We start from the raw sequence: 24,021 nt of genomic DNA, 5'->3' as shown, positions 1-24,021 counted from the left end.
TCAGCTGAAACAACTTACTGGTGGTCCCTGGCCCAAAAAGTGTCTGGCTGTCCTTAACCTGTTGAAATGCTCTATCAAGTGAGACCCAGCCCCTGTGGGACTTGAAGCAATTCTGCAGGACCTGTAAGACTGAGATGTTCCACTGGGCCTATGGTTGAGGACAGCACCTGTCTCCATCTTGCTGGCCTCCCTCCCTTCCCTTTTGTTTACTTATATCCTATCTACTTTATTCCCTATTTCTTCCCTTACTGAGAGTATCCTATTGTTCCCTCCCCTTATTTTCTACTCTGAATTGGTTCCTGCTATTGTTATACTATTATATTAAGGGTGCCCTTGCAATTTTAAAGAGATATTGTGGTTTACATTGTTGAGATTTTAACTGTGCTGCTCTGAGCCTGACTTAGTCGGGAATGGGCAGCATAAAAATGGAATAAATAGATAATAGCTTTAAATTTATCCTGCAGAATTGTGCTTGATATCATGGAAAAATAAATGCTTTGTTAATCAGTGGCGTGGTGTCAAATAACAACAAAATGGTTATGAGGACATTCACCAAGATTGCTATAAAGACTAGTATTAAATTTATACTGATCAGTCAATTATGAGATATTAAAAGTAAAGGTCCCCTGTGCAAGCACTGGGTCATTCCTGACCCATGGGGTGACGTCACATCCCGACGTTTCCTAGGCAGACTTTGTTTACGGGGGGGGGGGGCGTTGCCAGTGCCTTCCCCAGTCATCTTCCCTTTACCCCCAGCAAGCTGGGTACTCATTTTTCCGACCTCGGAAGGATGGAAGGCTGGGTCAACGTTGAGCCGGCTACCTGCAACCAACTTCCGTTGGGATCGAACTCAGGTCGTGTGCAAAGCTTGGACTGCAGTACTGCAGCTTACCACTCTGTGCCACGGGGCTCCTATATGATATATTACTAACACAATATTACAGTTTTTTAAGAGGAACATGTTTTATATTTCATACTGTATACACATCCCTGATGCCACAAGCATCATTCCCTACCCTTAAGGTTATCGTAATGTCACTGTCTAATACTAGATGAAGCTTTTGACATCCGATGAAGCTAACAGTTATGTGTGAAACCACTGTAATTACTACTACATGGATCAGATAGTCAGGAAACAGGAAGCTGCCAATAAGCACTTACATCCATTATATCCTACTTGTGCAAGTATTTATTATATTCCACAATAAAACTGCTAAAAAGTTTGAGCTATGAAAAAAATCAGGTATCTTGAAACAATTATTTCTAAAGCTGCATAATGAAAACATTTGTTATAAGCAGAACTCCCCTTTGTGTTTCTCTGGATGCAAACCAGTATCTGTATATCCCAGTGTTGATATATAGTCTCTTAATTGAAGAGACAGCCAAGAAAAAATGAACACATATTTATTGACAGATTTTTCCTTAAAGAGTTTTGTGACGGACAAGGGTTTAATCTGCAGGAGAAAGAGCTGACAGACCAAGAGTGGGTAGAGCCAGAAAAGCTGACGCTCTGAGCTCTGAGGGAGAGAAAGCATTCTGAGCTTGGTAGCGAAACTGAGAAGAAGCATGACTGTACTTTGTGAACCTAAGGGGTTCTGTAAAGCCTAAGATAGTAGAACACACAACCTGTGGAGTGACAGGATCGAGAACTGGGTGGGAAAGGGCCCTTTCTCAGGTCACAAAGGGGAATTAGTCTCTGGGGCATAGCTATTCCGGTTGCAGGGTGGTGTGGAGGATTACTGCCCCTGGTGTGGGGTAGTCAGAACAGGAAGAGGGATTTTGGATATTTCCCCATACTTCTGGAAGTTCTCTGAGCAGAAAGGGTTTCAAAGACCCTTCACTCCTGTTAGCCAGGCTGGGAACAGAGTCTGTGAAACTGAATCTGTAACAGTTCTGAGGGATAGAACTAAGCTTGAACACTAAGAACTGAAGAAACCTAACTTGTGAAACATATAAGCTAAAGACAACTTGAGTAACACCTAAGCTAAGATATCTCTCTGAAGAAATCTTGGTATGTGTGTGTGTGTGTGTGTGTGTGTGTGTGTGTGGTTTTGTGTTTCCTGCCAATTCTGTCTTTTCCTTAAAAATCCATGTTGTGAGTTCTGTTCAATAAACTTTCCTGTTTTGTTTGTTAAAGTTAAGAAGCATCTAAGACTATTCAAGATCTAAGACTATTCAAGAAACTCTAAGAAATAGTACAGGGCTTTTTTTGGGGGGTGGGGCAGGCTCCTCGTCGGCTCCATTGGCCTATCTCCCCTGTGAGCTGCCCAGCCCTGTGGCCTCTCCTAAGCATCCACAGGTGAGGGTGGTCTCCTCTCTTGGTGAGAGGTGCTGGAGAGTGGGCCACCATGGTGACAGGCAACACCTGCGGGGTCCCGGACCACAAGAGTGTGTCCTGTATGGAGGGAGGCCAGGTGATTGTCTGTTCTTGACAAGGCAGTGGGAACCCTCCCAGGGGGAGGGCTGGTGGTTGTGGTGGTGGGAGTTATGGTGGGAGGCAAGTCATGGCCATGAAGCTTGGCCGAAGCACATTAGACAATAGCAGATATCTGAGTTCGACCGCCTCAGACACAGCAAACGCTCTGCATAAGGGGCGGATAGTTGGTCTCAGGGGCTGTCAATCCCCTTGGGGCTGTCAATCCCGCCCCAGAACACTTGTGCTAGTCCCAGGGGCTGTCAATCCCGTCCCAGAACACTTGTGCTAGTCCCAGGGGCTGTCAATCCCCTTGGGGCTGTCAATCCCGCCCCAAAACACTTGTGCTAGTCCCAGGGGCTGTCAATCCCCTTGGGGGGCTGTCAATCCCGCCCCAGAACACTTGTGCTAGTCCCAGGGGCTGTCAATCCAATGGGCTGGCTTGTCAAGCGTTTTAGTACATCCCTCTTGTGAGGTAGGTGGGACTGAGAGAGTTCTGAAAGAACTGTGACTTAGCCCAAGGCACAACAAAGCTGTGCTTTTAAAGGTCTTGAAGTTTTTAAAGTATGGGAAACTCTGGTCGACATAAGCGAAATGAAAGAGAAACCACAAGCTTTTGATTTCCTCAAACAAGATTTTCCAGAGAAGGCTGATTTAAATCAGTATCTGAGCCATAAGCTGTTGAGAAGGAAGCATGATTCTTTGTTCCTGCCTGCATTTCTCAATCAGGTCAGTGTCCTTTTGCCAGGGGGAAATTTGAACAATTCCACTGTGACAGAGATCTGGCTTTAATATAATATAATGCTGCTGATATAGTACTAGAGTATTTGTAATGCATTTGAGAAGAAGTACCTGATTTTGTAAAACAAAAATCTCTTGATATAAGAACATGAAACCTACAGGGAATTTGTAAATACTCTGAGCTGTTAATCATTGGCAAATCTGTGTGTATTTAATCTAGCATTAATTGTGTTTTTTGTGTACAAAAAAATTGTAGCCTCAAATATAGCTGAACATCCCTCTCCATCTCAAAAGAGAGTTAGGATCCGTAGCGTAGGAGCCTTTTAATGCATACCTGCATCCACACCAACTGTGCAATGTGTGGAAGTCTCACATCTACCTATGGATGTCTTGTATAACGGTAATCCTATAGTTGGAGCTATGGGAATGGCTCCACTCATAGCAGTAGTTTCTGATAGCACAAATAGAGGGGACTTGGTACAGTAGATAGCCTGTTTGCCCCCCTTTTAATCTGTTAACAACAACAAGAACACAGGAGATGTGTTGTACACCTTTTAAAGAAAAACGAGTTGTTGTTCTTAAAGGAAAGGGATTGAATATTGGTGGACCACTGCTGCAGAGGAGATGAACTTGCACTTTCTTTTTGAAAAACTCTTGATGGGCACTATAAATAGATGTCTTATCATTTCAAGATCAGGTTGTGTCTGGTATCAGAGGGGACATTCAAGGACTATTCAACAACAATAATAATTTATAGTACTAGCTGGGGGAGACCAGGATATGCCAGTACAATGGAATAAGTCTATATTGGCTAAAATTTTAAGGTTTGGTCATTTAACTTAACCAGCTCCAAATTGATAAAGCCAAAGAAACCCTATTCTCAGGATTTATTTATTTTGTTGCCATCAAGTCACAGCTGACTTATGGTGACCCCTGGTGAGATTTTCAAGGCAAGAGACATTCAGAGGTGGTTTGCCATTGCCTGCCTCTGTGTCACGACCCTGGTATTCCTGGGAGGTCTCCCAATCCAAATATTAGCCGGGGTCAGGGCTGAGAGTGTGTGACCGGGAGGTCTCCCAATCCAAATATTAGCCAGGGTCAGGGCTGAGTGTGTGTGACTGGCCCAAGGTCATCCAGCAACCTTCCACAGCACAAGTGGGGATTTGAACCAGGGTTTCCCAAGTCCCAGTCTGACAACTTAACCACTACACCACGCTAGCTCTCAAAAAAAATTCTGGAGGCCTGCATGCAAACATGTGATTTCCTTTGTCACCCATTCTAAATTATGCTAACTCAGTATCTGGTAAATGCTTCAGGGGAATTTCCTTGTTCCAGGATGTGACACTGCATATATTCCTCCCCCTTCAAAGTAATGGCTCACAGTTGACAGTTCAAATTAGCCTTTCTCTCCATAAAAAGCAGAGAGCACAGAGTGATTGGCTACCTTCAGTCCTTCTCTTATCAGTGAACAACCCCTTTCTTCCTCTCCTGAGGGATAGAGCCTGTGGTATGGCGCTCCTGGTAGGAGGAGAGTTCTATACCGCATGCTTGATCCAATTGCTTGCTAAGGGACAAAATACAAGTTATGTTTGACATGTGCCCAATCTGATTCATAGTCAATCAGAGTAAGGACTAACTTTAAAAAACCTTCAAAAATATTTTCACGATCCTGTGACTCCCAACTACTGCAAGAAGGAAGGAAGAGATTCAGGTTTCCGTCCTGTACCATTTTGGTAGTTGAAATGGCTCCGGGTAGGGGGACTGTTTGCTCCTTCCTCTGGCTCCATGTGTCTGCTGGTGAAAACAGCATGGGAGGGAAGCATGAAGACCCTCCTTCCACCTCACAGTCTTCAGAGCCATAAGGGGTGACAAGCAAATTTTAAAATATTTTGAAAGATTTGTCCTCACTCTAATGTTTGACTACGAGTGTCCTCTTCTGATACATGTCAAACATAACATGTATTTTGGCCCTGAATAAGAAGTTAATATTATGCTCCTCTGGGGCTGGCAGGCATCACACTCTGTTGGATGAACGCTTTTTTGTCCCCAGTGTTTGTGAAAATCTATGGGTGACTTTTACTGCTTAGAGATTTTTTGACACAGCATTGGATTCTCCCTTTATGGAAGATAAAACATGCCAGCAGAGGCTGTTTCCACACAGGTTATTTGCCTTGGTTATTCACTGTTGGGAAGGATTTTCCCCCTGCTTCCCCACAGCATCATGGTGCATTAGTGCACCTCCGGGGTTTCCCTGGCTTTTCTCCAATATTTCCCAAACCTGCTTTGCTGGGAATTTCTTTTAGAAAAAGCATTGGGGCTCAATTACATACACAGCAGTGCAATATATAGATTGACCTTGAGTGGTGACAAACCTGGTTTATCTAATAATTAAGGTGGGCAGAGCAATCTTGAAGAGGGGACAAAACATCTTTGGAGCTAGCGTGATCCCTGCACCGGTGTTAGTGCCACTTGTGCCGGCTAAAGTGGCACTAACGCCAGTGCATGGCCACTAGCACCAGCAAAGCCACCGCGGCAGTGTTTCCCCAGCACAAGGGCTCACACCGGCACCAAAGGGGATGTTTCCAGGGCAGGGATGACTTTAGTTAGCTCCTGGGAATGACCCCTTTTGCCGGCGCAAACTTGTGCTGGCAAAAAGGGAGGCCTAGCCCCGTGAAACTCCATGGAAGGGTTTCACGGGATTTTCTAAAATTACTTTTTCTGTTTCTGCCTCAGCACAGCAAGCTACTCGGGGCCGGGGCAGCTGCACCATCCCCAGGCCCATCCCACCCACTCCTTAGGATTGCTCTATTAATCAAGAGAAGCCTGACCAGGATAGCCCAGACTAGCCCAATCTTGTCAGATCTCAGAAGCTAAGCGGAGTTGGCCTTGGACAGTATTTGCATGAGAGACCACCAAGGAATACCAGGGTTGTGACCTGGAGGCAGGCAATGGTAAACCACCTCTGAATGTCTCTTGCCTTGTAAAGTCTACAGGGTCTCCGTAAGTCAAATGTGACTTGATGGCAAAGGGGGGAAAAATCAAGGAAAGATGTCCATATTCCTTCAAACCAATGGCTGTAGCTCAGTATTGCCACATCTGTGCTAATCAAAGAGGAAGTCCAGAGTACAACCCTAGACACTTTGAAATAATAGAGTTGAAAATACCCCTCTGTCCAGGGCCTTGTAGAGCTGATGTTAACCAGAGGTCAGTATTGAGCAAGAAGGATTAAAGATGTGCATTTGGGTATATCTAGCCCAAATATATCTTGGGGGGGATACTTCATCAGTACTTTTCAGTTATACTCAGGTATCTGGATGATGGATATCATTCAGGAACTAGGAAATGTGAATAAGGAACTGGGAATAGGGAACAAACTGGGAACCAACTTCAGCCTCCTATGATATTTGGGGTTCTTGGGAATACTCGAATACAGGCCCCAAATATTTCCAGAAATATTCAGGAATATATGGGACTACCTGGGACTGGTATTTTGAGGCCTGTTTCTTCCTCACTTGACAGATTTCTTGGGTAACAGGAGGGAGCAAGGCATCCCTCCCAGGCAAATGTGATCACATGTTAGGGGGAGCTGTAACTGTTTGTTCAATCACAATGATTCTCTCATACCCCTTAGCTTTCTGACCATGGGCAAATTGGATAAAAAACAGGCTCGACTCCATTTCATGGTAAGATTTTTTGGAGTGCTGCTGATGGTAAGCCTCTGGCTGCTCTGGTCTGTCTGTGCCTTGGATTAATTCTGCTGCCTGCCTGTCTGGGAGACCCTCATCTTGTTTTGAGCCAGAACAGGTTTACACTTTAGATTTTAAATTTTAAATTATTTCAAGTGTTCTTTTGTACTGCTAGGGGGGTTGTAGTGGGTCAGAGGTGCTGAATACAAACAACTTTTTATTGAAAGGTAAAAGTTTGCATCATTGAAAGCTCTGCTATTGTGTTTTTCTTTTAACACAAAATATGTGAGTGTATGAGTTGTTTTTTCTAAACTAAAACCTCAGTATTCAGGTTAAATTGCCGTATTGGCACTTGGCGATAAATAAGTGGGTTTGGGGTTGCAGTTTGGGCACTCGGTCTCTAAAAGGTTCGCCATCACTGGTATAGGTAGTAGACTGCAGAGAACGGAAACGTTTGGTACTCAAAACTCCTTCCTTCTCACTTTCTGAGGCCTTCCTTGGGGAAGTGATATGAGTCTGTGCGTGTTGCCAGGTGAGCCTGGCTGCCTTGGTACTGGCTTGCCAAGTAGGTTTAGCTTGGATTTTTTGGTTTGGCATTGATTCTGTTGGGCTTGCCACTTTGGCCCTGGCTTTTATTGGCTTCTGTGGTTTGACATTGTTTCTGTTGGACTTGCAACAGTGTCCCTTGCTTCAGTTGGTTTGGCTGGGTCTGGTTTAACGTTGGTTGTATTGGGTGTGACACATTGGTCTGTGGACCTGATGGGATTCTCTGGTTGATGTTGGTTTTGTTGGGCTTGTTGGTTCTGTTTGCATCAGGAAGCTTTTTGCCAGTGGTTGCTTGTTCTTAATGGGACAGAAGCTGGGCACCTGGGCTGAATCAGTATAGTCTTATGCTAACTACCAAAGATGGGAGTTGCTCAGTCCTGCATTTCCTGTAGTGCAAGGCCAGCTTACTACAAAGGTGGACTAAGAACCCTATCTTGGATGGTGGAAGTTAGCATGTAATTTACTGGTGGAAAATGTTATAAAAATATGCCACTTTTCTCCCTTGGTATATGTGACTCTTGTGGGGGTGACAAGGGGGTGTCCCTGAATTAGTGCCCAATATGTTCATTGTCCAAGATGGCATAGCTCTAGAACAACTGCTCTTGGAACCCAGCATACAGTGCACATCTCGAAGGCTTATCAGATACATATTCATGGAGCTGGGTGAGGGAAAGTTTTTTGGTTTTAGCTTTATCTCTATCATGCTTAAATTGTCAGAACCTTATGGATTAATTTTACACTGGATGAATTTTTTTTGCCACTGAATAGCATGTTATACAGTCCATGCCCTTAGGAATGCAATATTGAATTAAAATTGTACTTTAGGAGGAAACCGCCATTTACTTTCTGGCAAACCAGTTCTTATGATGAAGCCTTAGGTATTGTTGCTTTCATAAGCAACAACATTGCAAAGCACTTTGGCTTGTGTTGACCTGCTGATATATTTGAAAGTATTTATGAAGCTAACATTGTCTTTTAGATATGTCTAGGAAAATGTACAAGCTCCTGCCAGTTGTGTTACTTGATATCCAGCTTCATTTGATGACAGGTGAGAGCATTTTCTTGGATAGTTTTTCAACAGAAAATCTCCAGAGAGTGGTTCATTTCACTTGGACTTAGCCCAAGAGTTCAAAACAATCTAACAGGCTTGGATTGCTAACCCAAGTTTCTACATTCCAAGGTCAGGAAAAGTCCACCAAACCAGAAGACTTGCAGGAAATGTAAAAAAATTATTGAACTGTTGGAGGGGGGAGTAGACACAAGTCCCATTGCATTCAATGGATGATACATAAGAGCACATAGATGCTGTTGCTCAAATTCCATTTGTTTAAATGCTGCATCGCACAGCAAGAGACATTCCCAGTGGATTGTGCATTTTGGTTTGAAGCAATGCATGTGGTCTGACATATATCTATGTGAGTATAGCCCATACCCATGAAACTGGCCTTAGAACCCCAATGTGGACAAACTATCCCCTCCCGCCACAGCTTCTTACTACCCACAGAGGTACTAGCTTGGATTTGAAGACTGGCAAAGGGACATTATAATATTCCTGGTACCTACAGTGGCTGGAGTATTAAGTTCCTGAGAAGTTTTTGGCTCCTGACACAGAGTGTTGCTGAAGGGGGAAGGGACTGTGGTGCCCTTACTGGAATGCATTAGGAGGGAGTAACAGAGACCCCAGGTCTGCAGCACCATGCAGATGCACAGCTATTGAATGGATAGCAGAACCAGCAAATGATGTTGTCACCCGTGCCAGTGCCATGATCAACTTACCATTTGCTGTGTGCCTGCACAGTGCTGTAGCTGATACTCAGCTCCTCTTTCACGGCTTCCTGGCACCCTCTGGTAAGGGCACCTTATCTCCTTCCCTCTTCAGTGTTGCTCAGTGGCAGGAGTCAGCTAAAAAAGACAGATGCTGGGGAGAATGATGAGCATGAGGGGACATAGCAGCAGATGTGGGCAGGGGAATATGAAAATCTATACCTTTCCCATCTGTACAGATACCAAACATGGTCCAATAAAATACATAAATAAATAAATAAAATTATTTGAGTACTATCTTTTCAAAAGTATTGTACCAAGGTATGTTTGGGAAAACCTGGAAGATGGATGATTGCAGGCTGATGACATCCAGAAACAAAACAAAACAAAAATAAAAACCACTGCAGGTTTGGGAGAGTGTCATGGAGCCAAAGGTCAGTGTGGAAGCAATTAAAGAATATTGGTTCTTGTAGGTTATCCGGGCTGTGTGACCGTGGTCTTGGTATTTTCTTTCCTGGCGTTTCGCCAGCTGCTGGAAAACGTCAGGAAAGAAAATACCAAGACCACGGTCACACATCCTGGATAACCTACAAGAACCAATGAACTCTGACCGTGAAAGCCTTCGACAATAATTAAAGAATAGCTACCAGTCCTGATCCAGTGGAGAATCCAAAACCTGTAGTGAAGCTCCAGTGTCTGGGTAGCTAGTAAATCCAAGAGGGAACGTAGAACCATATATTGGGTGCCAGACACAAGCATGCTTTGGGGAAGGATTCTGTCCTTGCTAGGCTTCGAAACAGCAGGAGGAGTGGAATTAATCCAGACTGGAGCATGTTGCGCCCAGATAACTCACAGAAGATAGACAAAATAAGGCAGAAAGTGGCAGGTTCTTTGGACAAATTCAAACAAGATAGTACTTAGTTGTAGGTGATGTTTTCAATATGTCCAGGCTTAGAGCAATGTGAAAGACTCTTTTGTGGGCAAAGACACACTAATATAATTACTGGGAGTTCCTGATTGTGGTCTGATCACTTCTCAGCACTAGTCTTCTGGGCAAGGCATTGGCTCGTATTTCCTCAAGCCTTTCCCTGGGATTTCTTGTTCTTTTCAAGTTAAAAAGGTAAAGGTAGTCCCCTGTGCAAGCACAGGGTCATTCCTGACCCATGGGGTGACATCACATCCCGACGTTTACTAGGCAGACTATGTTTGCGGGGTGGTTTGCCAGTGCCTTCCCCAGTCTTCTCAAGTTAGCATGATTTAATTAGGTGCTGTTCCTTTATTCCCTTCTAGCTTTCCCTTTCACCCTCTGCAGGTTAGTGCATTCTTGCTCCATCTTGACTCAAGTCTAATCCAGAAGAGAAATAGGCATCAACACCAGAACAGGAAATTTCAGAGTATCTGCTGAAGTACACTAGGGCTTTGGGAAGCAACTTTTTAAAAATTATTATTATATTTTATTTTTTATTTCAATATATATGTAAACAGAAAGTAAAAATAGAAAATAATACAGAAAGATTCTGGGTGGAAATACAAATTTCGATAAAACTACCTCATACATACTATTATTCTATCCTACTTAGAGAGTATATTATGCCATATCTCTACCCTCTTAATATATGGTCTCTTTGTTTTCTACTTGCTAGCTTATTCTCTATACTGCTAATATTTTTAAACATTAACTTATTTTAATGTAATATCTAATGCTTTCTTCCTTTACACAAGCATATATCTGCCCAAACTAAATTTTGCTTATACAACATTACTAGGATCTGGTAGATCCAGGTTCAAATCCCCAGTCTGCCATGGAAACTTACTTGGTGGCTTTGGGCCAGCTACATGTTCTCAGCCTAATCTACCTCAAACAGTTGTGCGGATAAAATAGAGGTGAGGAGAGTGATATAAGCTGCTTTGAGCCCCCATTGCAGAAAACAGTAGGGTATACATGAAGTAAATATATATCACATTATCCAAACATGATGGGCAAATAAAAAGAGGTAGGTTGATTGGTGGGGTGGGAAGGCGAGTAAGAAGCAGGGGAATGTGAGAATATGGCATTGGCAGGAGGAAAGAAAAAAGGAAATAGTGTGGGATGAAGAAAGTGAGGGTGCTCCTTGCAAGTCCTTGTTGGTTCCCCACTACACAACTGGGCCAGGTGGCTGCCATTGAGCTATAGGTTTTTTTGGGAGGGGGTAAAAGCTGCAAGGGGGAGGGAAGGAGGGAAAGCTGAAGATAGAAAGATAGTTTGGCTGGTGTGTGGGAAAGAGAGAGGGAGGCAGGAAAGGGGGAGAGGCTATGGGAGCTTTCAGAGAAAGGAAAGAGAAAATAGTGGAGGAGGGGGGATGAGATGCCCCTCCCAGAAGTCCTTGCTAATGTTGTGCTTTTGTGCCTCAGCTTTATTCACAGTGGAAGTTCTTCAGCCTCAGTACTCTGTGGAGTATGGGAGCAATGTGACACTGAGATGCCACTTTCCAGTTGAGTCTCAGTTAAATTTTAAAATGTTAAGCATCTTGTGGAAAAGAATATTGCCAAATCAAGAAGAAAAAGAAATCTACAAGCTCCACAAGGGACAGGAAAACCTCACGCTACAAGACCCAGACTATAGAGGGAGAGTCACCCTACTGCATGAAGAATTACAAATGGGATGTTCTGCGCTCATTATCACCAAAGTAAAGATCACAGATGCAGGCTCTTTCCTTTGTGTCATTAACTATGGAGAGGCTGATTACAAGTACATTACTTTGGAAGTAAAAGGTTGGTGGACACATACTTTGAATTCCATTTCTCCACTTGGCATAACAGAACAACATGGGTCACAACAGGAGCATGAAATCAGCTTCCTAGACACAACATCAAACCCATTGACCCTCAAGAACTTGGACTAACTTCTCAGATATATTGTGGGAAACATGTACATGTGCTATTTTTATTTCAGTGACTCAGATCTTTTCTAGGAAACTAAGTATGATGTGATATGGGAAACCTACACAATTACCTCACTTTGACTTAGGCAGATGGCCCATGCTTTTCCCCACCATGGTTCCTCCTTCTACCATGCAGACAGCCATGGTGGCAAAACTACGTAAAGATTCTGATTATTAATAATGCTGCCTACTTGCAATAGTGCAATCAGGTCTTTTTAAAATGAAAGCTTCATTTGAGAACACAGATGCTTTAAATTAAGGTTATAGTTGCTTCACCTTGTGTTTAGAAGTGTTCCCGCACACACACACACACACATTTCAGAACACATGTATTATTCCTCAGAAGTACCCTATATTATGAGGTATAAAAAGCTCTTAAAATACCCTGGTGCTTTTAAAATTTTTGCAACATTCTCAAGAATGACCTTTTTTGCCTAGCAACTGGTCTTGTTAAAGCTCTACCTCATGCTGTGAGCTTACTTACCATGGTGATGAACATGTACAGTTCAATGCCTTGCATTGAATCAGATTGCTGCTCATTCTGCTAGCACACTATTTTTTTCCCTTTGACTGGCAGCAGCTTTTAAGGCAGAGAAATGCCTTTCCCATCACCTATCTGGGATGTTTTTTAACTAGGGGTGCCAGGGATTGAATTGGGGGCCTCGTGTTACCACTCAGCTATGATTGTGGATAAAAGCATTCAAGACACCACATGATAATTTCTTTAAATATTGATAGTACGAATTACACCACAGAAGGTAAAATGAAATTGTGTCCCAAAAATAGTGCAAAATTTTCTAAGGTTGTTGTGCTCTACTTCTTCTCCTCAGCACCATATAAGAGAATAAACATCCAGAAAATAAAAGATCCTGAAGAAGAGGGCCTGATTTTAATTTGTCAGTCAGAAGGGTATCCCCTGGCTGAAGTATCCTGGCATGATGGGAGGAATCCTAATACCAGCATGATTGCAAACACTACTTTTGAGCTGACTGATGGACTGTTCAATGTGACCAGTACCCTACGAGTCAAACAAAGCATTAGTGGAAACTACACCTGTGTGTTCTGGAATAAAAAACTGAATGAAAAAACTTCAGCATATGTATCAGCGTTTCAGTTAGGTAAAAATTCAGCTGTGATTTCACATAATTGTTTGCATTTGCTTATGTAGGAGTTTGACACACATACATTCAGGGATATTCATATTCTAAGGAAACAAATGAACTGCATTTATATGATGGAATGTTCACAACCATTCTAAGGAGAAGCACAGAAGGTGGGTGGTAATCTTACTCTGCCTTGTAAGGCAGGCATGATGAGTTATGACCCTGGCCAAACTCAGCAGTCATTTTGCTTCACTCAGATTGACAAAACAAATACAGGTCTTTTTTGCAACCTTCAACTATTAGCATGGATTTAATTGTAGATTTTGGATTCAAGGAAATCACAGAGTTTGTTCTATAACAGTAAAAGTCTATTCCTCATGTTTTATTTATTTAAAACATTTTTCTAGACAATGCTTTTAAAATGAGTGGACACTTAAGCCCTTAAAACTGGACCTAACATCCGCAAAGGTTTCTGTGTACTGTGTGGATCCCTCCTTGTCTCCTTTTATGGCTCATAATTACCAGTTCTGCTCTCGGGACATCTCCTTCAAATTTCCTAGACCTTTATCATAATCCAGGTGTCTCCATTGTGTGTCCATGGGCACCATGGTGTTCGCCAACACACCTTTTCTGTCACCCAACAAAGGTTTTTAGAAAATAGTTGTGGCCAGGTGGGGCTTTTGTCCAGCAACTGGATTTTAACTGGTCACTGGAAATTTTCTTGGCTGTGCAGATTTTTAAAAATGTTGCTTTGGCAGCAGCTGCCACCACAACACAAGGCTCTTCACTGTGTGATTGAAGGCAAACAGGAGGCAGCCATTTTGTGGCTGGCTTTGCCTCCTCCATAGGGTTGCCACTCTCCAGTTGGTGGCTGGACATCTCCCACTATTACATCTGATCTCCAGGTGACAGAGATCAGTTCACCTGGAGAAAATGGCCACTTTGGAAGGTGCACTCTATGGCCTTTTATGCAGGGACATTTTCCTGCAGTCACCCCTGCCAACTGCTTCAGGGCTTCCTTTTGATTATGCATGCCTTTTACGCCCATCAGAGGTCGCCTTGCTCTCCCCACACATTTTGCCTGCATTTTCTATATGCTGTTTTAGCCACAATCTGGAAAATGCGGGCAAAACGTGCGGGGAGAGCAAGGCATCCTCTGACAGTTGGATAAGGCATGCATAATCAAAAGAAAGTTCAAAGCAGTCGGTGGGGGTGACCGCAGGAAAACATCCCTGCATAAAAAGCCTCTGGCATTATACCGCTTTGAAGTCCCTCCCCTCCCCAAACCCTGCCCTCCTCAAGCTCCACCTCCAAAATCTCCAGATATTTCCCAACCCAGAACTGGCAATCCTACTCCTGTGCCAGACATTTTTAGCCTGCATTCACCATGCTGTGTCAGAATTCCAAAGTTGCCCACAGGCTCAGAAAGGTTGGTACTAATCCATACTTGAGTATTTGTAATTCTGCAAACCTCTGACGATCAGTCTACTCCCTGAAATATTATCTTCAGCACTGATAAGCACAAAATACTGCTGTTTTACCTGCCATGATGTATTAGCAAAGATGGATTTATAGAACTGGACTGAAGAGAATACAAAGAGTAAACATTTTCACACTTTTCTTTTTCTTTTTCTTTTTTTATTTTATATTTACAAAAATACAAATACAAACACTGCACACTACATTAAAAACACTTTATATACAACATTCCAAACCTTCTAAAATGTGCCATATGACAAACCACTTTCTACAATAGTTAACCACTTATTAATAGTATCTATACTAAAAATCCGTCTTCGAATTGCTCCGATATCCTTTCATTATATTATACCACTTAATAGTTTTTAATTCATTTATACCATACTTATTATTGTACCCCTTAAATCCTAGTCTACAGTTTTCTTTAACAGTTTTCTTTATTTGTTTGTTTGTTTTTCAAATTTGTAGCCCTCCCTCCCTAGCCAAAGCCAGCTCAGGGTGGGTAATATCATTTATAACCATACCACAACATGGCAAACAACTAGAGCAGGGCCTCCAACTCTGTTTAGCTTATGGACATTTTTTGGTATTTTGAGGACATGTAGTGAGCACTACCATAAAATGACTGCCTTGGCAGGTAGGACCAATCACAAAAGGTCTGTTTTGTGTGTGTGATTTTATGGGGGGGTCCAAGCCAAGCATCCTCCTATGTCTGAATGGATGATCCCTGCAGACTCAAAGGTGATGCCTAGTAGGGTCTTCTGAAGCACCTCATATTCCACTAAGGTGAAGGAAAGCCAAGATTGGCGATCTGCTTTGGGAAAGAAACAGTTGGGTACCAGGAAACACATTGGCAGGTGACAGGGTGCCCACAGATGCCATGTTGGGGATCCCTGAACTAGAATCATGCAAAGCCACTGTGATGCAGACTAGGGGTAATGGTAACTAAGAACTTTGTTTATATAGATTTTTTATCATAGCTTTGGGATTTGCTGGTGTCAAGCATTGATAGGAGTGGGCCAAATATCAGTGCACATAGAGTTTTGGCTGTACTATTGCCTTCACGTAACCTCTTGCACTCTTGCTAGCAATAGCTCACTGTCAGCATATAGAACAGCATACAGGACAGCTGCCACAGCAATGATCATGGAAATGGGCTTTTATCCCAAATTGATTAAATCAAGCTGTTTTGGTATAATTGGGCAAGTTATATGTAAAAGTAATAAATCAGATTTTCTTGTTTACAGATTATGTGGACGAATCAGCTTCTGGGCATCAAAAAATATTTCTCATTTCATTTATTCCAATTTGTTTGGTGGTGTTATCTTTTCTACCGGTGTTTGTCTTTAAAGTTGCAAGGAGAAAAGCATCCACAAATCTGTGCATCCAAAAAGGTAAGAAACTACGTATTTGGTTCTCTCCTATCCTGTTTTGCCAACCAACCATCATTTGATTTCTCAAAGCAGCTATCTGCTCTCAATATCTTTGTTAGGTGGCTGTGGTTCACATATTGAATGACAGATATTTCACACATGATTTATTTACCTAACATAAGGCACCATTGCTCAGGCTGGTCTTACTCATAGTAAATTAGAAGTTGGTGTATCTTCCTATATCAACTTCCCACCCACTAAGATCTTCAGACGAAGTCATGCTCTACGTACTGTTAGTCATTTTGTAAGGTCTACCAGGTAACAGACCAAACTTTCTCAGTGATGGCCCAAATAGTAAGGTACTCTCCAAAGCCCTCCTATGTCCTTTGTTTGAGTCTTTAGAAGGCAATGCAAATCTTTCTTATTCAAAAACATTCTCTAATGTTCTGCAAAATCCCCATGTGCTATATGAGCTCAACTAGCAACTTTCTGCATGCAGCTAAAATGTCAATAGCTAAAAACTGGAAAAGTAGTAACTTATGTAGGAAGAATGACTTAACCAAATGAGGTAATTGAGAAATTAACCATAAACACAGCTAGGAGGAGAATGGATTATTGGGGGAAATGTATACAATTTTGAAAGAGGCCAACCCATACACACACACACACACATTGGCATTATTATAAATTCAGTGGCTTTGTAAATTATGTTTATGTGACAAATTTTAAGATTTTACACTGTTGATGATAACTATGATTAAATTTCAAGATGGGGAAAAATAGGACAAAATGAGCATGATGGGTTAGACCCAAGGACCCTTCTTCTAAGAAAGGAATCTTCCTGTATGGAAGGACAATGCCCCACTTAGAAGAAGAGAGTCCCAACACATTACAATGTTTTTTGTAAAAAAAAAGTAAAAAATGGGGGTCATCTTATACACAGATGGTGAATGCGCGACCACACCCCTCCACACCGCGGCAGCTCCTGCGGAGGGCCAACTTACTGGCAGGCCTGGCAGGGGGGCAGGGCAGCAGGAGCCCGACCCAAAAGCCCAAAGCGAGCCCCTGTGCGGGTGGAGAGGCCGGTGGGGACGCAGTGGGTCAGCAAGGAGTCTGCGGTGGCCCGCAGCATGGCAGAAGCAGCGGTTGCAAGCGGCACCACCGGAGCCGCAGCTGTGGCCAGACAAACCCCCGCGGCCAGGCAGAAGAAGCACAATGGGAAAGGCCAATGGGGGTGGCCACACCTGGCCCTCTGGCTTCTTGCTCGGGCAGAAGGGCGGGTGGAACAGGCTGCAGCAGCCCAAGACAGGGTGGGGAGGAACAGGGAAGGGGAGAAGGCTGGCCATGTGGGAAATGGCCCCGGCTTTGTAAGCTCAGGTGGGGCAGGGTTGGGGAGGGGAAGGGACTTCCCCTACATAAAGGCAGCACAAGCCCAGGCCAGGGAGGAAGCGGCAGTCTCGGATAGCCCTGGCAGTGAGAGCTAGCAAACTAGTGAGAGAGTCCAAGCAGGACGGGCTGAGACTGTGGAGAGGAGGGTCCAGAATTGTACAAACTGGCTGCTGTTTGCAGTGATCCAGAAAGGGGGAAAGGAACAGAAATATGTGGACCAGACTGTTCTGTTTGATGTTTAAAATATTGATTTTGGGTTAATTTTGGGTTAAAAAAAATAGGGGTCGTCTTATACATGGGGTCGTCTTATACACGGAAAATACGGTACACACACACACACACACATATAGCTTTTCCTCTAAATTATATCTACATTTTGTTTTTGTTTTTGATAATCTAATAGATCTAATACAAATCTAATAAAAATGAATAATAAAAAATCTTTCTAATGATGGAATTTGATGTTGGATATTACTGTATAACTTATTACTGAATGTATTCAATTAAAATACTTCGTATTTTGAGATCCCTGTACTGTAATTTGCCTGAGTTCACTTTTTTGAGAAAAGCATGCTAGGAGTTAGTCATGAGTAATTTTTGTCAGTGGCAAGCTACAGAGAATCTTTTAATGAGTATAATGTAAAACTAGAATAGAAATAGGATTGTGTGCAATGAATGATTCAAGGATTTTACAGCTAAATGGGAAAAATGCTGTGTGTTACAGCTGAATTTAGTTGCATCCAACTGAATCAAGTTTTTTGTGACTAATGTGAGTTCCATTACTTTCAGATGGATTTTGTCATAATTAACTTTAACTGGAAGAGCGTTGCACTGTTTGGAAAATAAACTACAAAACTTGGTTGTTTCTAAAAAGCTGCTACAGGGCAATACCAAATGTCAATTCCAGCAGCAAATAGAAGACCAACAGAAAGTGTGTAGTGGTTAAGAATGGTGGTTTGGAGCAGTGGACTCTAATCTGGAGAACTGGATTTGATTCCCCACTCCTCCACTTGAGTGGCAGACACTAATCTGGTGAGCTGGGTTGGTTTCCCCACTCCTACACATGAAGCCAGCTGGATAACCTTGGGCTAGTCACAGCTTTCTGAGAGCTCAGTCATCCCCACCTACCTCACAGGGTGTCTGTTGTGGGGAAGGGAAGGTGATTGTAAGCCGGTTTGATTCTTCCTTTTATATATATATTTATATCTATCTATCTATCTATCTATCTATCTATCTATCTATTATATATATATCCTTTTAAATTTTGATCTTAGTGTGACATTGTTCAGGGCCGAATTAGCCATATGAACAATATCATTAAAGTGTGAAAAATAAAAAAATATTTCAAAAGAGAGAGAGAGAGAGAGGCAGAGCAGCCCATTGGCATAGCATTGTCTTCATACCAAAAACCATTAAGTGTAAAGCCTAAGACAATGGTCTTTCAGGTTCACCAGCATTAGCCAAAAGGCAGACTAGATGTCACTTTTGTCCATAAGTACACCTGCCCCACATGCCCAAATTATGTCTACAGCCCGATCAAAGGATGCATAGCGCACAGTTCAGAATCCGTGGGAATGGTGTTGTTAACAGAGGCCCCCCCATGGGTAAGATAGATGATGTATTAATCTATATTTACCTGGGGACTTCTTCGGGACAACACCTATGGGGGGTACCCTAAGGTTAGGGAGCGGGGAAGAAGGGAATGGACTAGCAACCCTTTCAGGTGCACACTACTTCTCTACCTTTGCTGTTATTATTTCTGGCAAGTCACGCACAGACTGTAAATTGGCAGACTCAAAGGGGAGGCGTGGACCTATAAAAGGAATCCAAAAACTCAAGGAAAACCCATCCCAAAGGAATTTTGCTGCCGCGTGGTCAGGGTAAATCTCTAGCAAGCAAGCCAGCTGGTTAAGCCTATACTCAACTGGGGTCTTCTTTGGGCCGGATTGGGGTAAGGCCTAGTGTAAGACCATTGGAGACAGGTGGGTTGATACTTTCCTGCTCCTGTGGCAGTACTTGAGGCAGAGCTTGGTCCGCCTTCCTTCCTGTTACCATTGGGAAGAAGGTGCCTGGCTCAAAAGGTGGCCAGCAGCCCTTTTGAGGCAGCCACCTTCTTCCCAGGAAGGAGGGCGGACAAGATGGCCTAGGATGGGGGCCAAAACAACTGTCACAGTTGTGCTTATACTTGCAGCAAGCACGCTGGCATCTGCCCTGGTTATATTCCCAACACACTCTCTGGTTAGACTCATTCCTGAAGGTGCCCCTGCTAGGCTTAGCAGCATCAAACTTGCCCCTTACTCAAGTACCCATGTATAAAAGCCAGAGCTTGTTGTCAAGTAGATCCCAAAGTGTGTGCTCGCTAGGGCCTCATCGTAGTCCATGGCAGCATCACCCCCGGCTATTTCTCTGGCCCGCAACACATTACACATGTGATTGCTCAAATGCCAGCCCCTTTCTGTGTAAGCAGCCTGAACAACCCCCATGAACACGCCATAAAACTGCACTTGGCCACGGCACCCTTGACCCCTTTTCTACTTGGGGCCATCCCACTCTTACCATCATCGGAATCGGGTTTTAAAAGAGTAATAATGTCAACATAATAGCCATCAAGGATGTGCTCCCGCACCTTTCTGGCCAAATGTATCCCTTGTGGGTCCTCAGCATCAAAATAAGTCGGAGGCTTAATGCCAGAGGTGGCCTCCTGCCCTGATTGCAAAACTGCCCCGGGCTGCTGCCATCCATTACTGCTTAGAAGTGTGCACAGATTCCTCAACAGAGGAAGACTCACCTGTCGACAACTCGCTGCTGGATTGATGCCATCTACGATGTGACCACTTACTCTTCACAGAAGCCTTTCATTTTAGTGGTGCCTCACGGATGGAAACTGCCAAACTCCCAGACGGTCTGGGTGATGACTCGTGACCTTGCTCAGTGGCCCAGACCCTCCTGCCCCTAACTCTCACGGAAGGGCCCTCCTGTGGGTCAGCATTGGGAAGTGTGGAGGCACTTGGTAACAGCCTCTAAGTTTTCAACCCTCTCACTTAGCTACTTGAGAACTTTAGCGATGCTCTGAAAGGCTACATCAGTGTGGGACCTGCACCCGGTGGCCCTTAAGGGTTCCCTTTGAGTAGAAGGGGCCCCACGCCCTGCTCTACCTGGTGTGTCCTTGGGGGCTTGACTTGGTGGAACCCTTGCATCAGGCCTAGCTCTCTTATTTGGGGGAGGTGACTTTCCCTTTTTACCCGCAGAAGCGGATGGGGCCACTCACCTGTTAGGAGCCTTGCCTTGTTTTGGAGGCATTGTTCAATAAATAGACACCACACACAGAACTTGTGCAAGATAAAGGAGCGGAACACTGTCCAATCAGTTATAACTCTGCTCTATCACGCTTCCTCTTATGAAGGTTTTTTATTATTATTTAAATTATCAGTTAATTAAATTATATATTTTATATTCTCATCTAAACCAATCAATTCACTTGGGTTAGGCAGAAATTATTCCTTGGTCTAATCAAATTTACTCTTCCAAAACAGGCCCACAGTAAAAAGCTGCCAAAACAGCGTGTTTTCAAACATGCTAAAACAAATAAAATTACAAAAAACACAACTCCCCTGGTCAGCGCAATGCAAGCAAGCAATAGGGACGGGAGTACTGGGGCCTCTCGCAGCCCGATGGGACAACTCGCATGCAAGGGGTGATGTTCCAAAGCCACCAATCACACCGCTCATTGCCTTGCCGCTTTGGGACTTTGGAATCCTGGTTGCCCTTCGATGTGCTGGCAACAAGGCTGTTCTGCAGTTCTGCGTGGCCTTAAATAGGCCCTGGGTGTGTGGGCACACTATCACCTTAGAGAAGCGGCAATTACCCACCCCCCAGCCAGCTATAGGCTGCCTAAAGGGGAAAGGGCAGGAAGGACACAGCAGCCCATCCATGCAGCCAGCAGGGCAGAGGAGCCCAAAAACACGTGTCAGGCAAGCTCCAGTTTGGACTTCTAAGCAAAATCACATCTCTCTGATTGCCCTGCAAGTAACATAATTTGAATATACTTGTGAGGAGCCAGCCCTGGAGGAGCCCCATCCAGGCCCTCCATTGTCCTCTGCCTGCTCGCCACCGGCACTTCTTCAGCCTCAGAACCTGAGGCCCAAGGAGGTCTCTGGCCCCCTGGTCCCAGTGACTGCTTGGTTGCCCATAGCTGAGGCCTTCCAGCAGTCCCACCTCCTCCCCAGCCTCCACGCCTTACTGGCTTTTATGGGGGAAGCCCCATGCCTGGCTGTGCCCCTTCCACCTGAGTCCCCCTCCCCAAAGTCCATAAAAGGACGCATCTCCTCCCCCGATGTCTTTTGAAGAGCTTCCAGGTTCCGCTGAGCCTACCTGCAGCTCAGCTCTTAGGTGGTCTCACTGCCTGCACTCCTGGTTGGCCCCGGCCCCATCGGAAAGGCTCCTGTGCTGCTGGCATGGCCTTGGTGTTGCCGGGCCCATAATCCCCATTGCCCAGGCTCCGGGGCCTCTCCCAGGGTGGCTCCCAGGTCCCGGCCCTTCCAGTGGTTGCGGCTGCCCCGGCGTTGGCGGCGGATGGGGCGTTGATGGCACAGTGTCTGGCCGCCCTTCCAGGCCCCACTCTTCTTTGGCCTTGTCCCCTCGGCCTTGGGTGACTGTGGATGGGGGAGTAAGTTCCGAGAACACCACTGGCGGCCGCATCTCAGGACAATACTTTTTGGTTAATTTTTGAACAGAGGTTGAATCCCTAGTTACATCAATGTAGCAGTTCATAGAAACCATTTTATTGGCTCCCCCACCCACTGGAGCTCTCTGCCTCCCTCAACCCCCAAGTGCTTTTTCGGAGGATCAAGGGCCCAGAATGGGATGCTGTGTAGCATGGGGAGGCAGCTACAGCATGGAGGAGGATTCTGCAGGAATCACAAAAGTAACCTCTGTTAGCACAATGTTATGCCACTCACTGGGTAACCAGGATTGTTCCAGCTAAGTTAAACCACTGGATTCTATCTAGAAGTATTGTATCATCACCAGTGGCATCCTAAGCAGAGTTAGGGGCTTTTTAAGTTCAGTGAAGTCAATGGTATTAAAAGGGTAAGTCTGCTTAGGATGGCACTATAAATGCTGAATTATATTTTGGTGTGTATGTGTGTGTGTATACACAGTTATTAATTGATTGTTGCTTCTGAAACTTGCAATGTTGTTTTCATCCTGAACTCATCCTGGCTCCTTCTGAAGGGGGAAAAGATTGAATGCAGTTTGGGGGCAAAGCTGGAAAACTGTATGCAAATATGTGGCTGTGTGTGTGTGTGTAAAGTGCTGTCAAGTCGCAGCTGACTTATGGCGACCCCTTTTGGGGTTTTCATGGCAAGAGACTAACAGAGGTGGTTTGCCAGTGCCTTCCTAAACATGTGTAATTCTCATCTTCTTTCACTTTTAGGTAACTGTAGGAAAGTTTCCCACAAGTCAAGGGTAAATGAAGCAGAAGTCAGTTTGGAAATTACTAGCAGTCCTTTAATTTGATCAGTTGGGATTCTCCATGTTAATTTCTGAATCTGAAGGGTAATCCAAATCGGCAAGAGTTGCACAATGAAGAAAATACTTAGTTCATGGAGACACTCTGGCATCTGCATCACATTCATCCCATGAGATAAGAGCTTAACAAGGAATGTCCCTTGTTTTTCCACCACTACTCTGAGGAGATTTGGATCATACCAATTGAGGAACTCAAACAAACATGTGATGTTGTTTTCAATTCTGCACTTTCCATATTTCCCTTTTTGGGGGGAAATCAGGACATTGTAGCACTTGAAAGGTAAATTGTGCTTCTGTTTTTTGTCAGTATTATTGCTCAGCAGTTTAAAGGGTTATTTGAGTAAGTTTTAAATATTCTGTGATCATACTGTGTGTCTGAAATTTTGGTAACTAGACTTTTGTGTTTGTATTTGCTATTTATGCCTATTTATTAAAGAGATGACATTATAAGAAGTGAATTAATATGGTTGTCAAAATGGCATCTTTCCTACTTTGCTACTTGTGACTGGAGAAAAACTGAACCTCTTTTGTGTGCTCATGTCTTCACTCAGCGACAGAGGAGGGTGGCCTTAGGAAAACTGCTCTCTGTTAACCTCAGTCTACCGCAGTGGTTCCCAACCTTTTTTTTACCAGGGACCACTAGGACTTTTTGTTCGGTGCAGGGACCCCAAGGTTCAAAATAAAAATTCAGAGAATTTGAAAAATAAACTTTAATCATAACTGTTAGTTAAACATTAAACTTAGAATACTATTTGAATATATTTGTTATAATAGAGAACCTTTAATTGAAAATCAATGTGATTTTTGAGCTTGCATCCTTTTTACAAGCTGGGCAATTCTGGGGCTAATACTGTTGCTCAGAGCTACACGGGCTACTTTCATTAATATGAAAATGCATTTCTTCTTTTTAAGCTGCAAGATTTTTTGGATACTTGATGCCTCTCGTTTGTATCCACCGCATACCAGGTTTTTACAACATTAACACCTTTTACCACACAACTGGAAAAAGGGTTTCCGCAACCTTTTAATGTATTTTTTTGTTTTGTTTTATGAGCGGCTGCAACCAACGCCGCCCTT

General features: G+C 43.8%; 1 protein-coding gene across 1 annotated transcript; it reads left to right on the top strand.

Annotated features, from left to right (window-relative positions):
• Window positions 1-8,367: 8,367 nt before the first annotated feature.
• Window positions 8,368-22,932, top strand: LOC130476893 (programmed cell death 1 ligand 2-like). Its single transcript, XM_056848899.1, has 5 exons — window positions 8,368-8,434; window positions 11,542-11,901; window positions 12,902-13,189; window positions 15,901-16,047; window positions 22,850-22,932. Exons 1-5 carry the CDS (start codon window positions 8,368-8,370, stop codon window positions 22,930-22,932), a joined length of 945 nt encoding a protein of 314 aa, XP_056704877.1.
• Window positions 22,933-24,021: the final 1,089 nt, after the last annotated feature.

The sequence above is a fragment of the Euleptes europaea genome, chromosome 4 (assembly GCF_029931775.1).
Source record: "Euleptes europaea isolate rEulEur1 chromosome 4, rEulEur1.hap1, whole genome shotgun sequence".
NCBI classification, from domain to species: domain Eukaryota; kingdom Metazoa; phylum Chordata; class Lepidosauria; order Squamata; family Sphaerodactylidae; genus Euleptes; species Euleptes europaea.
This window is presented reverse-complemented; position numbering and strand designations above follow the sequence as displayed.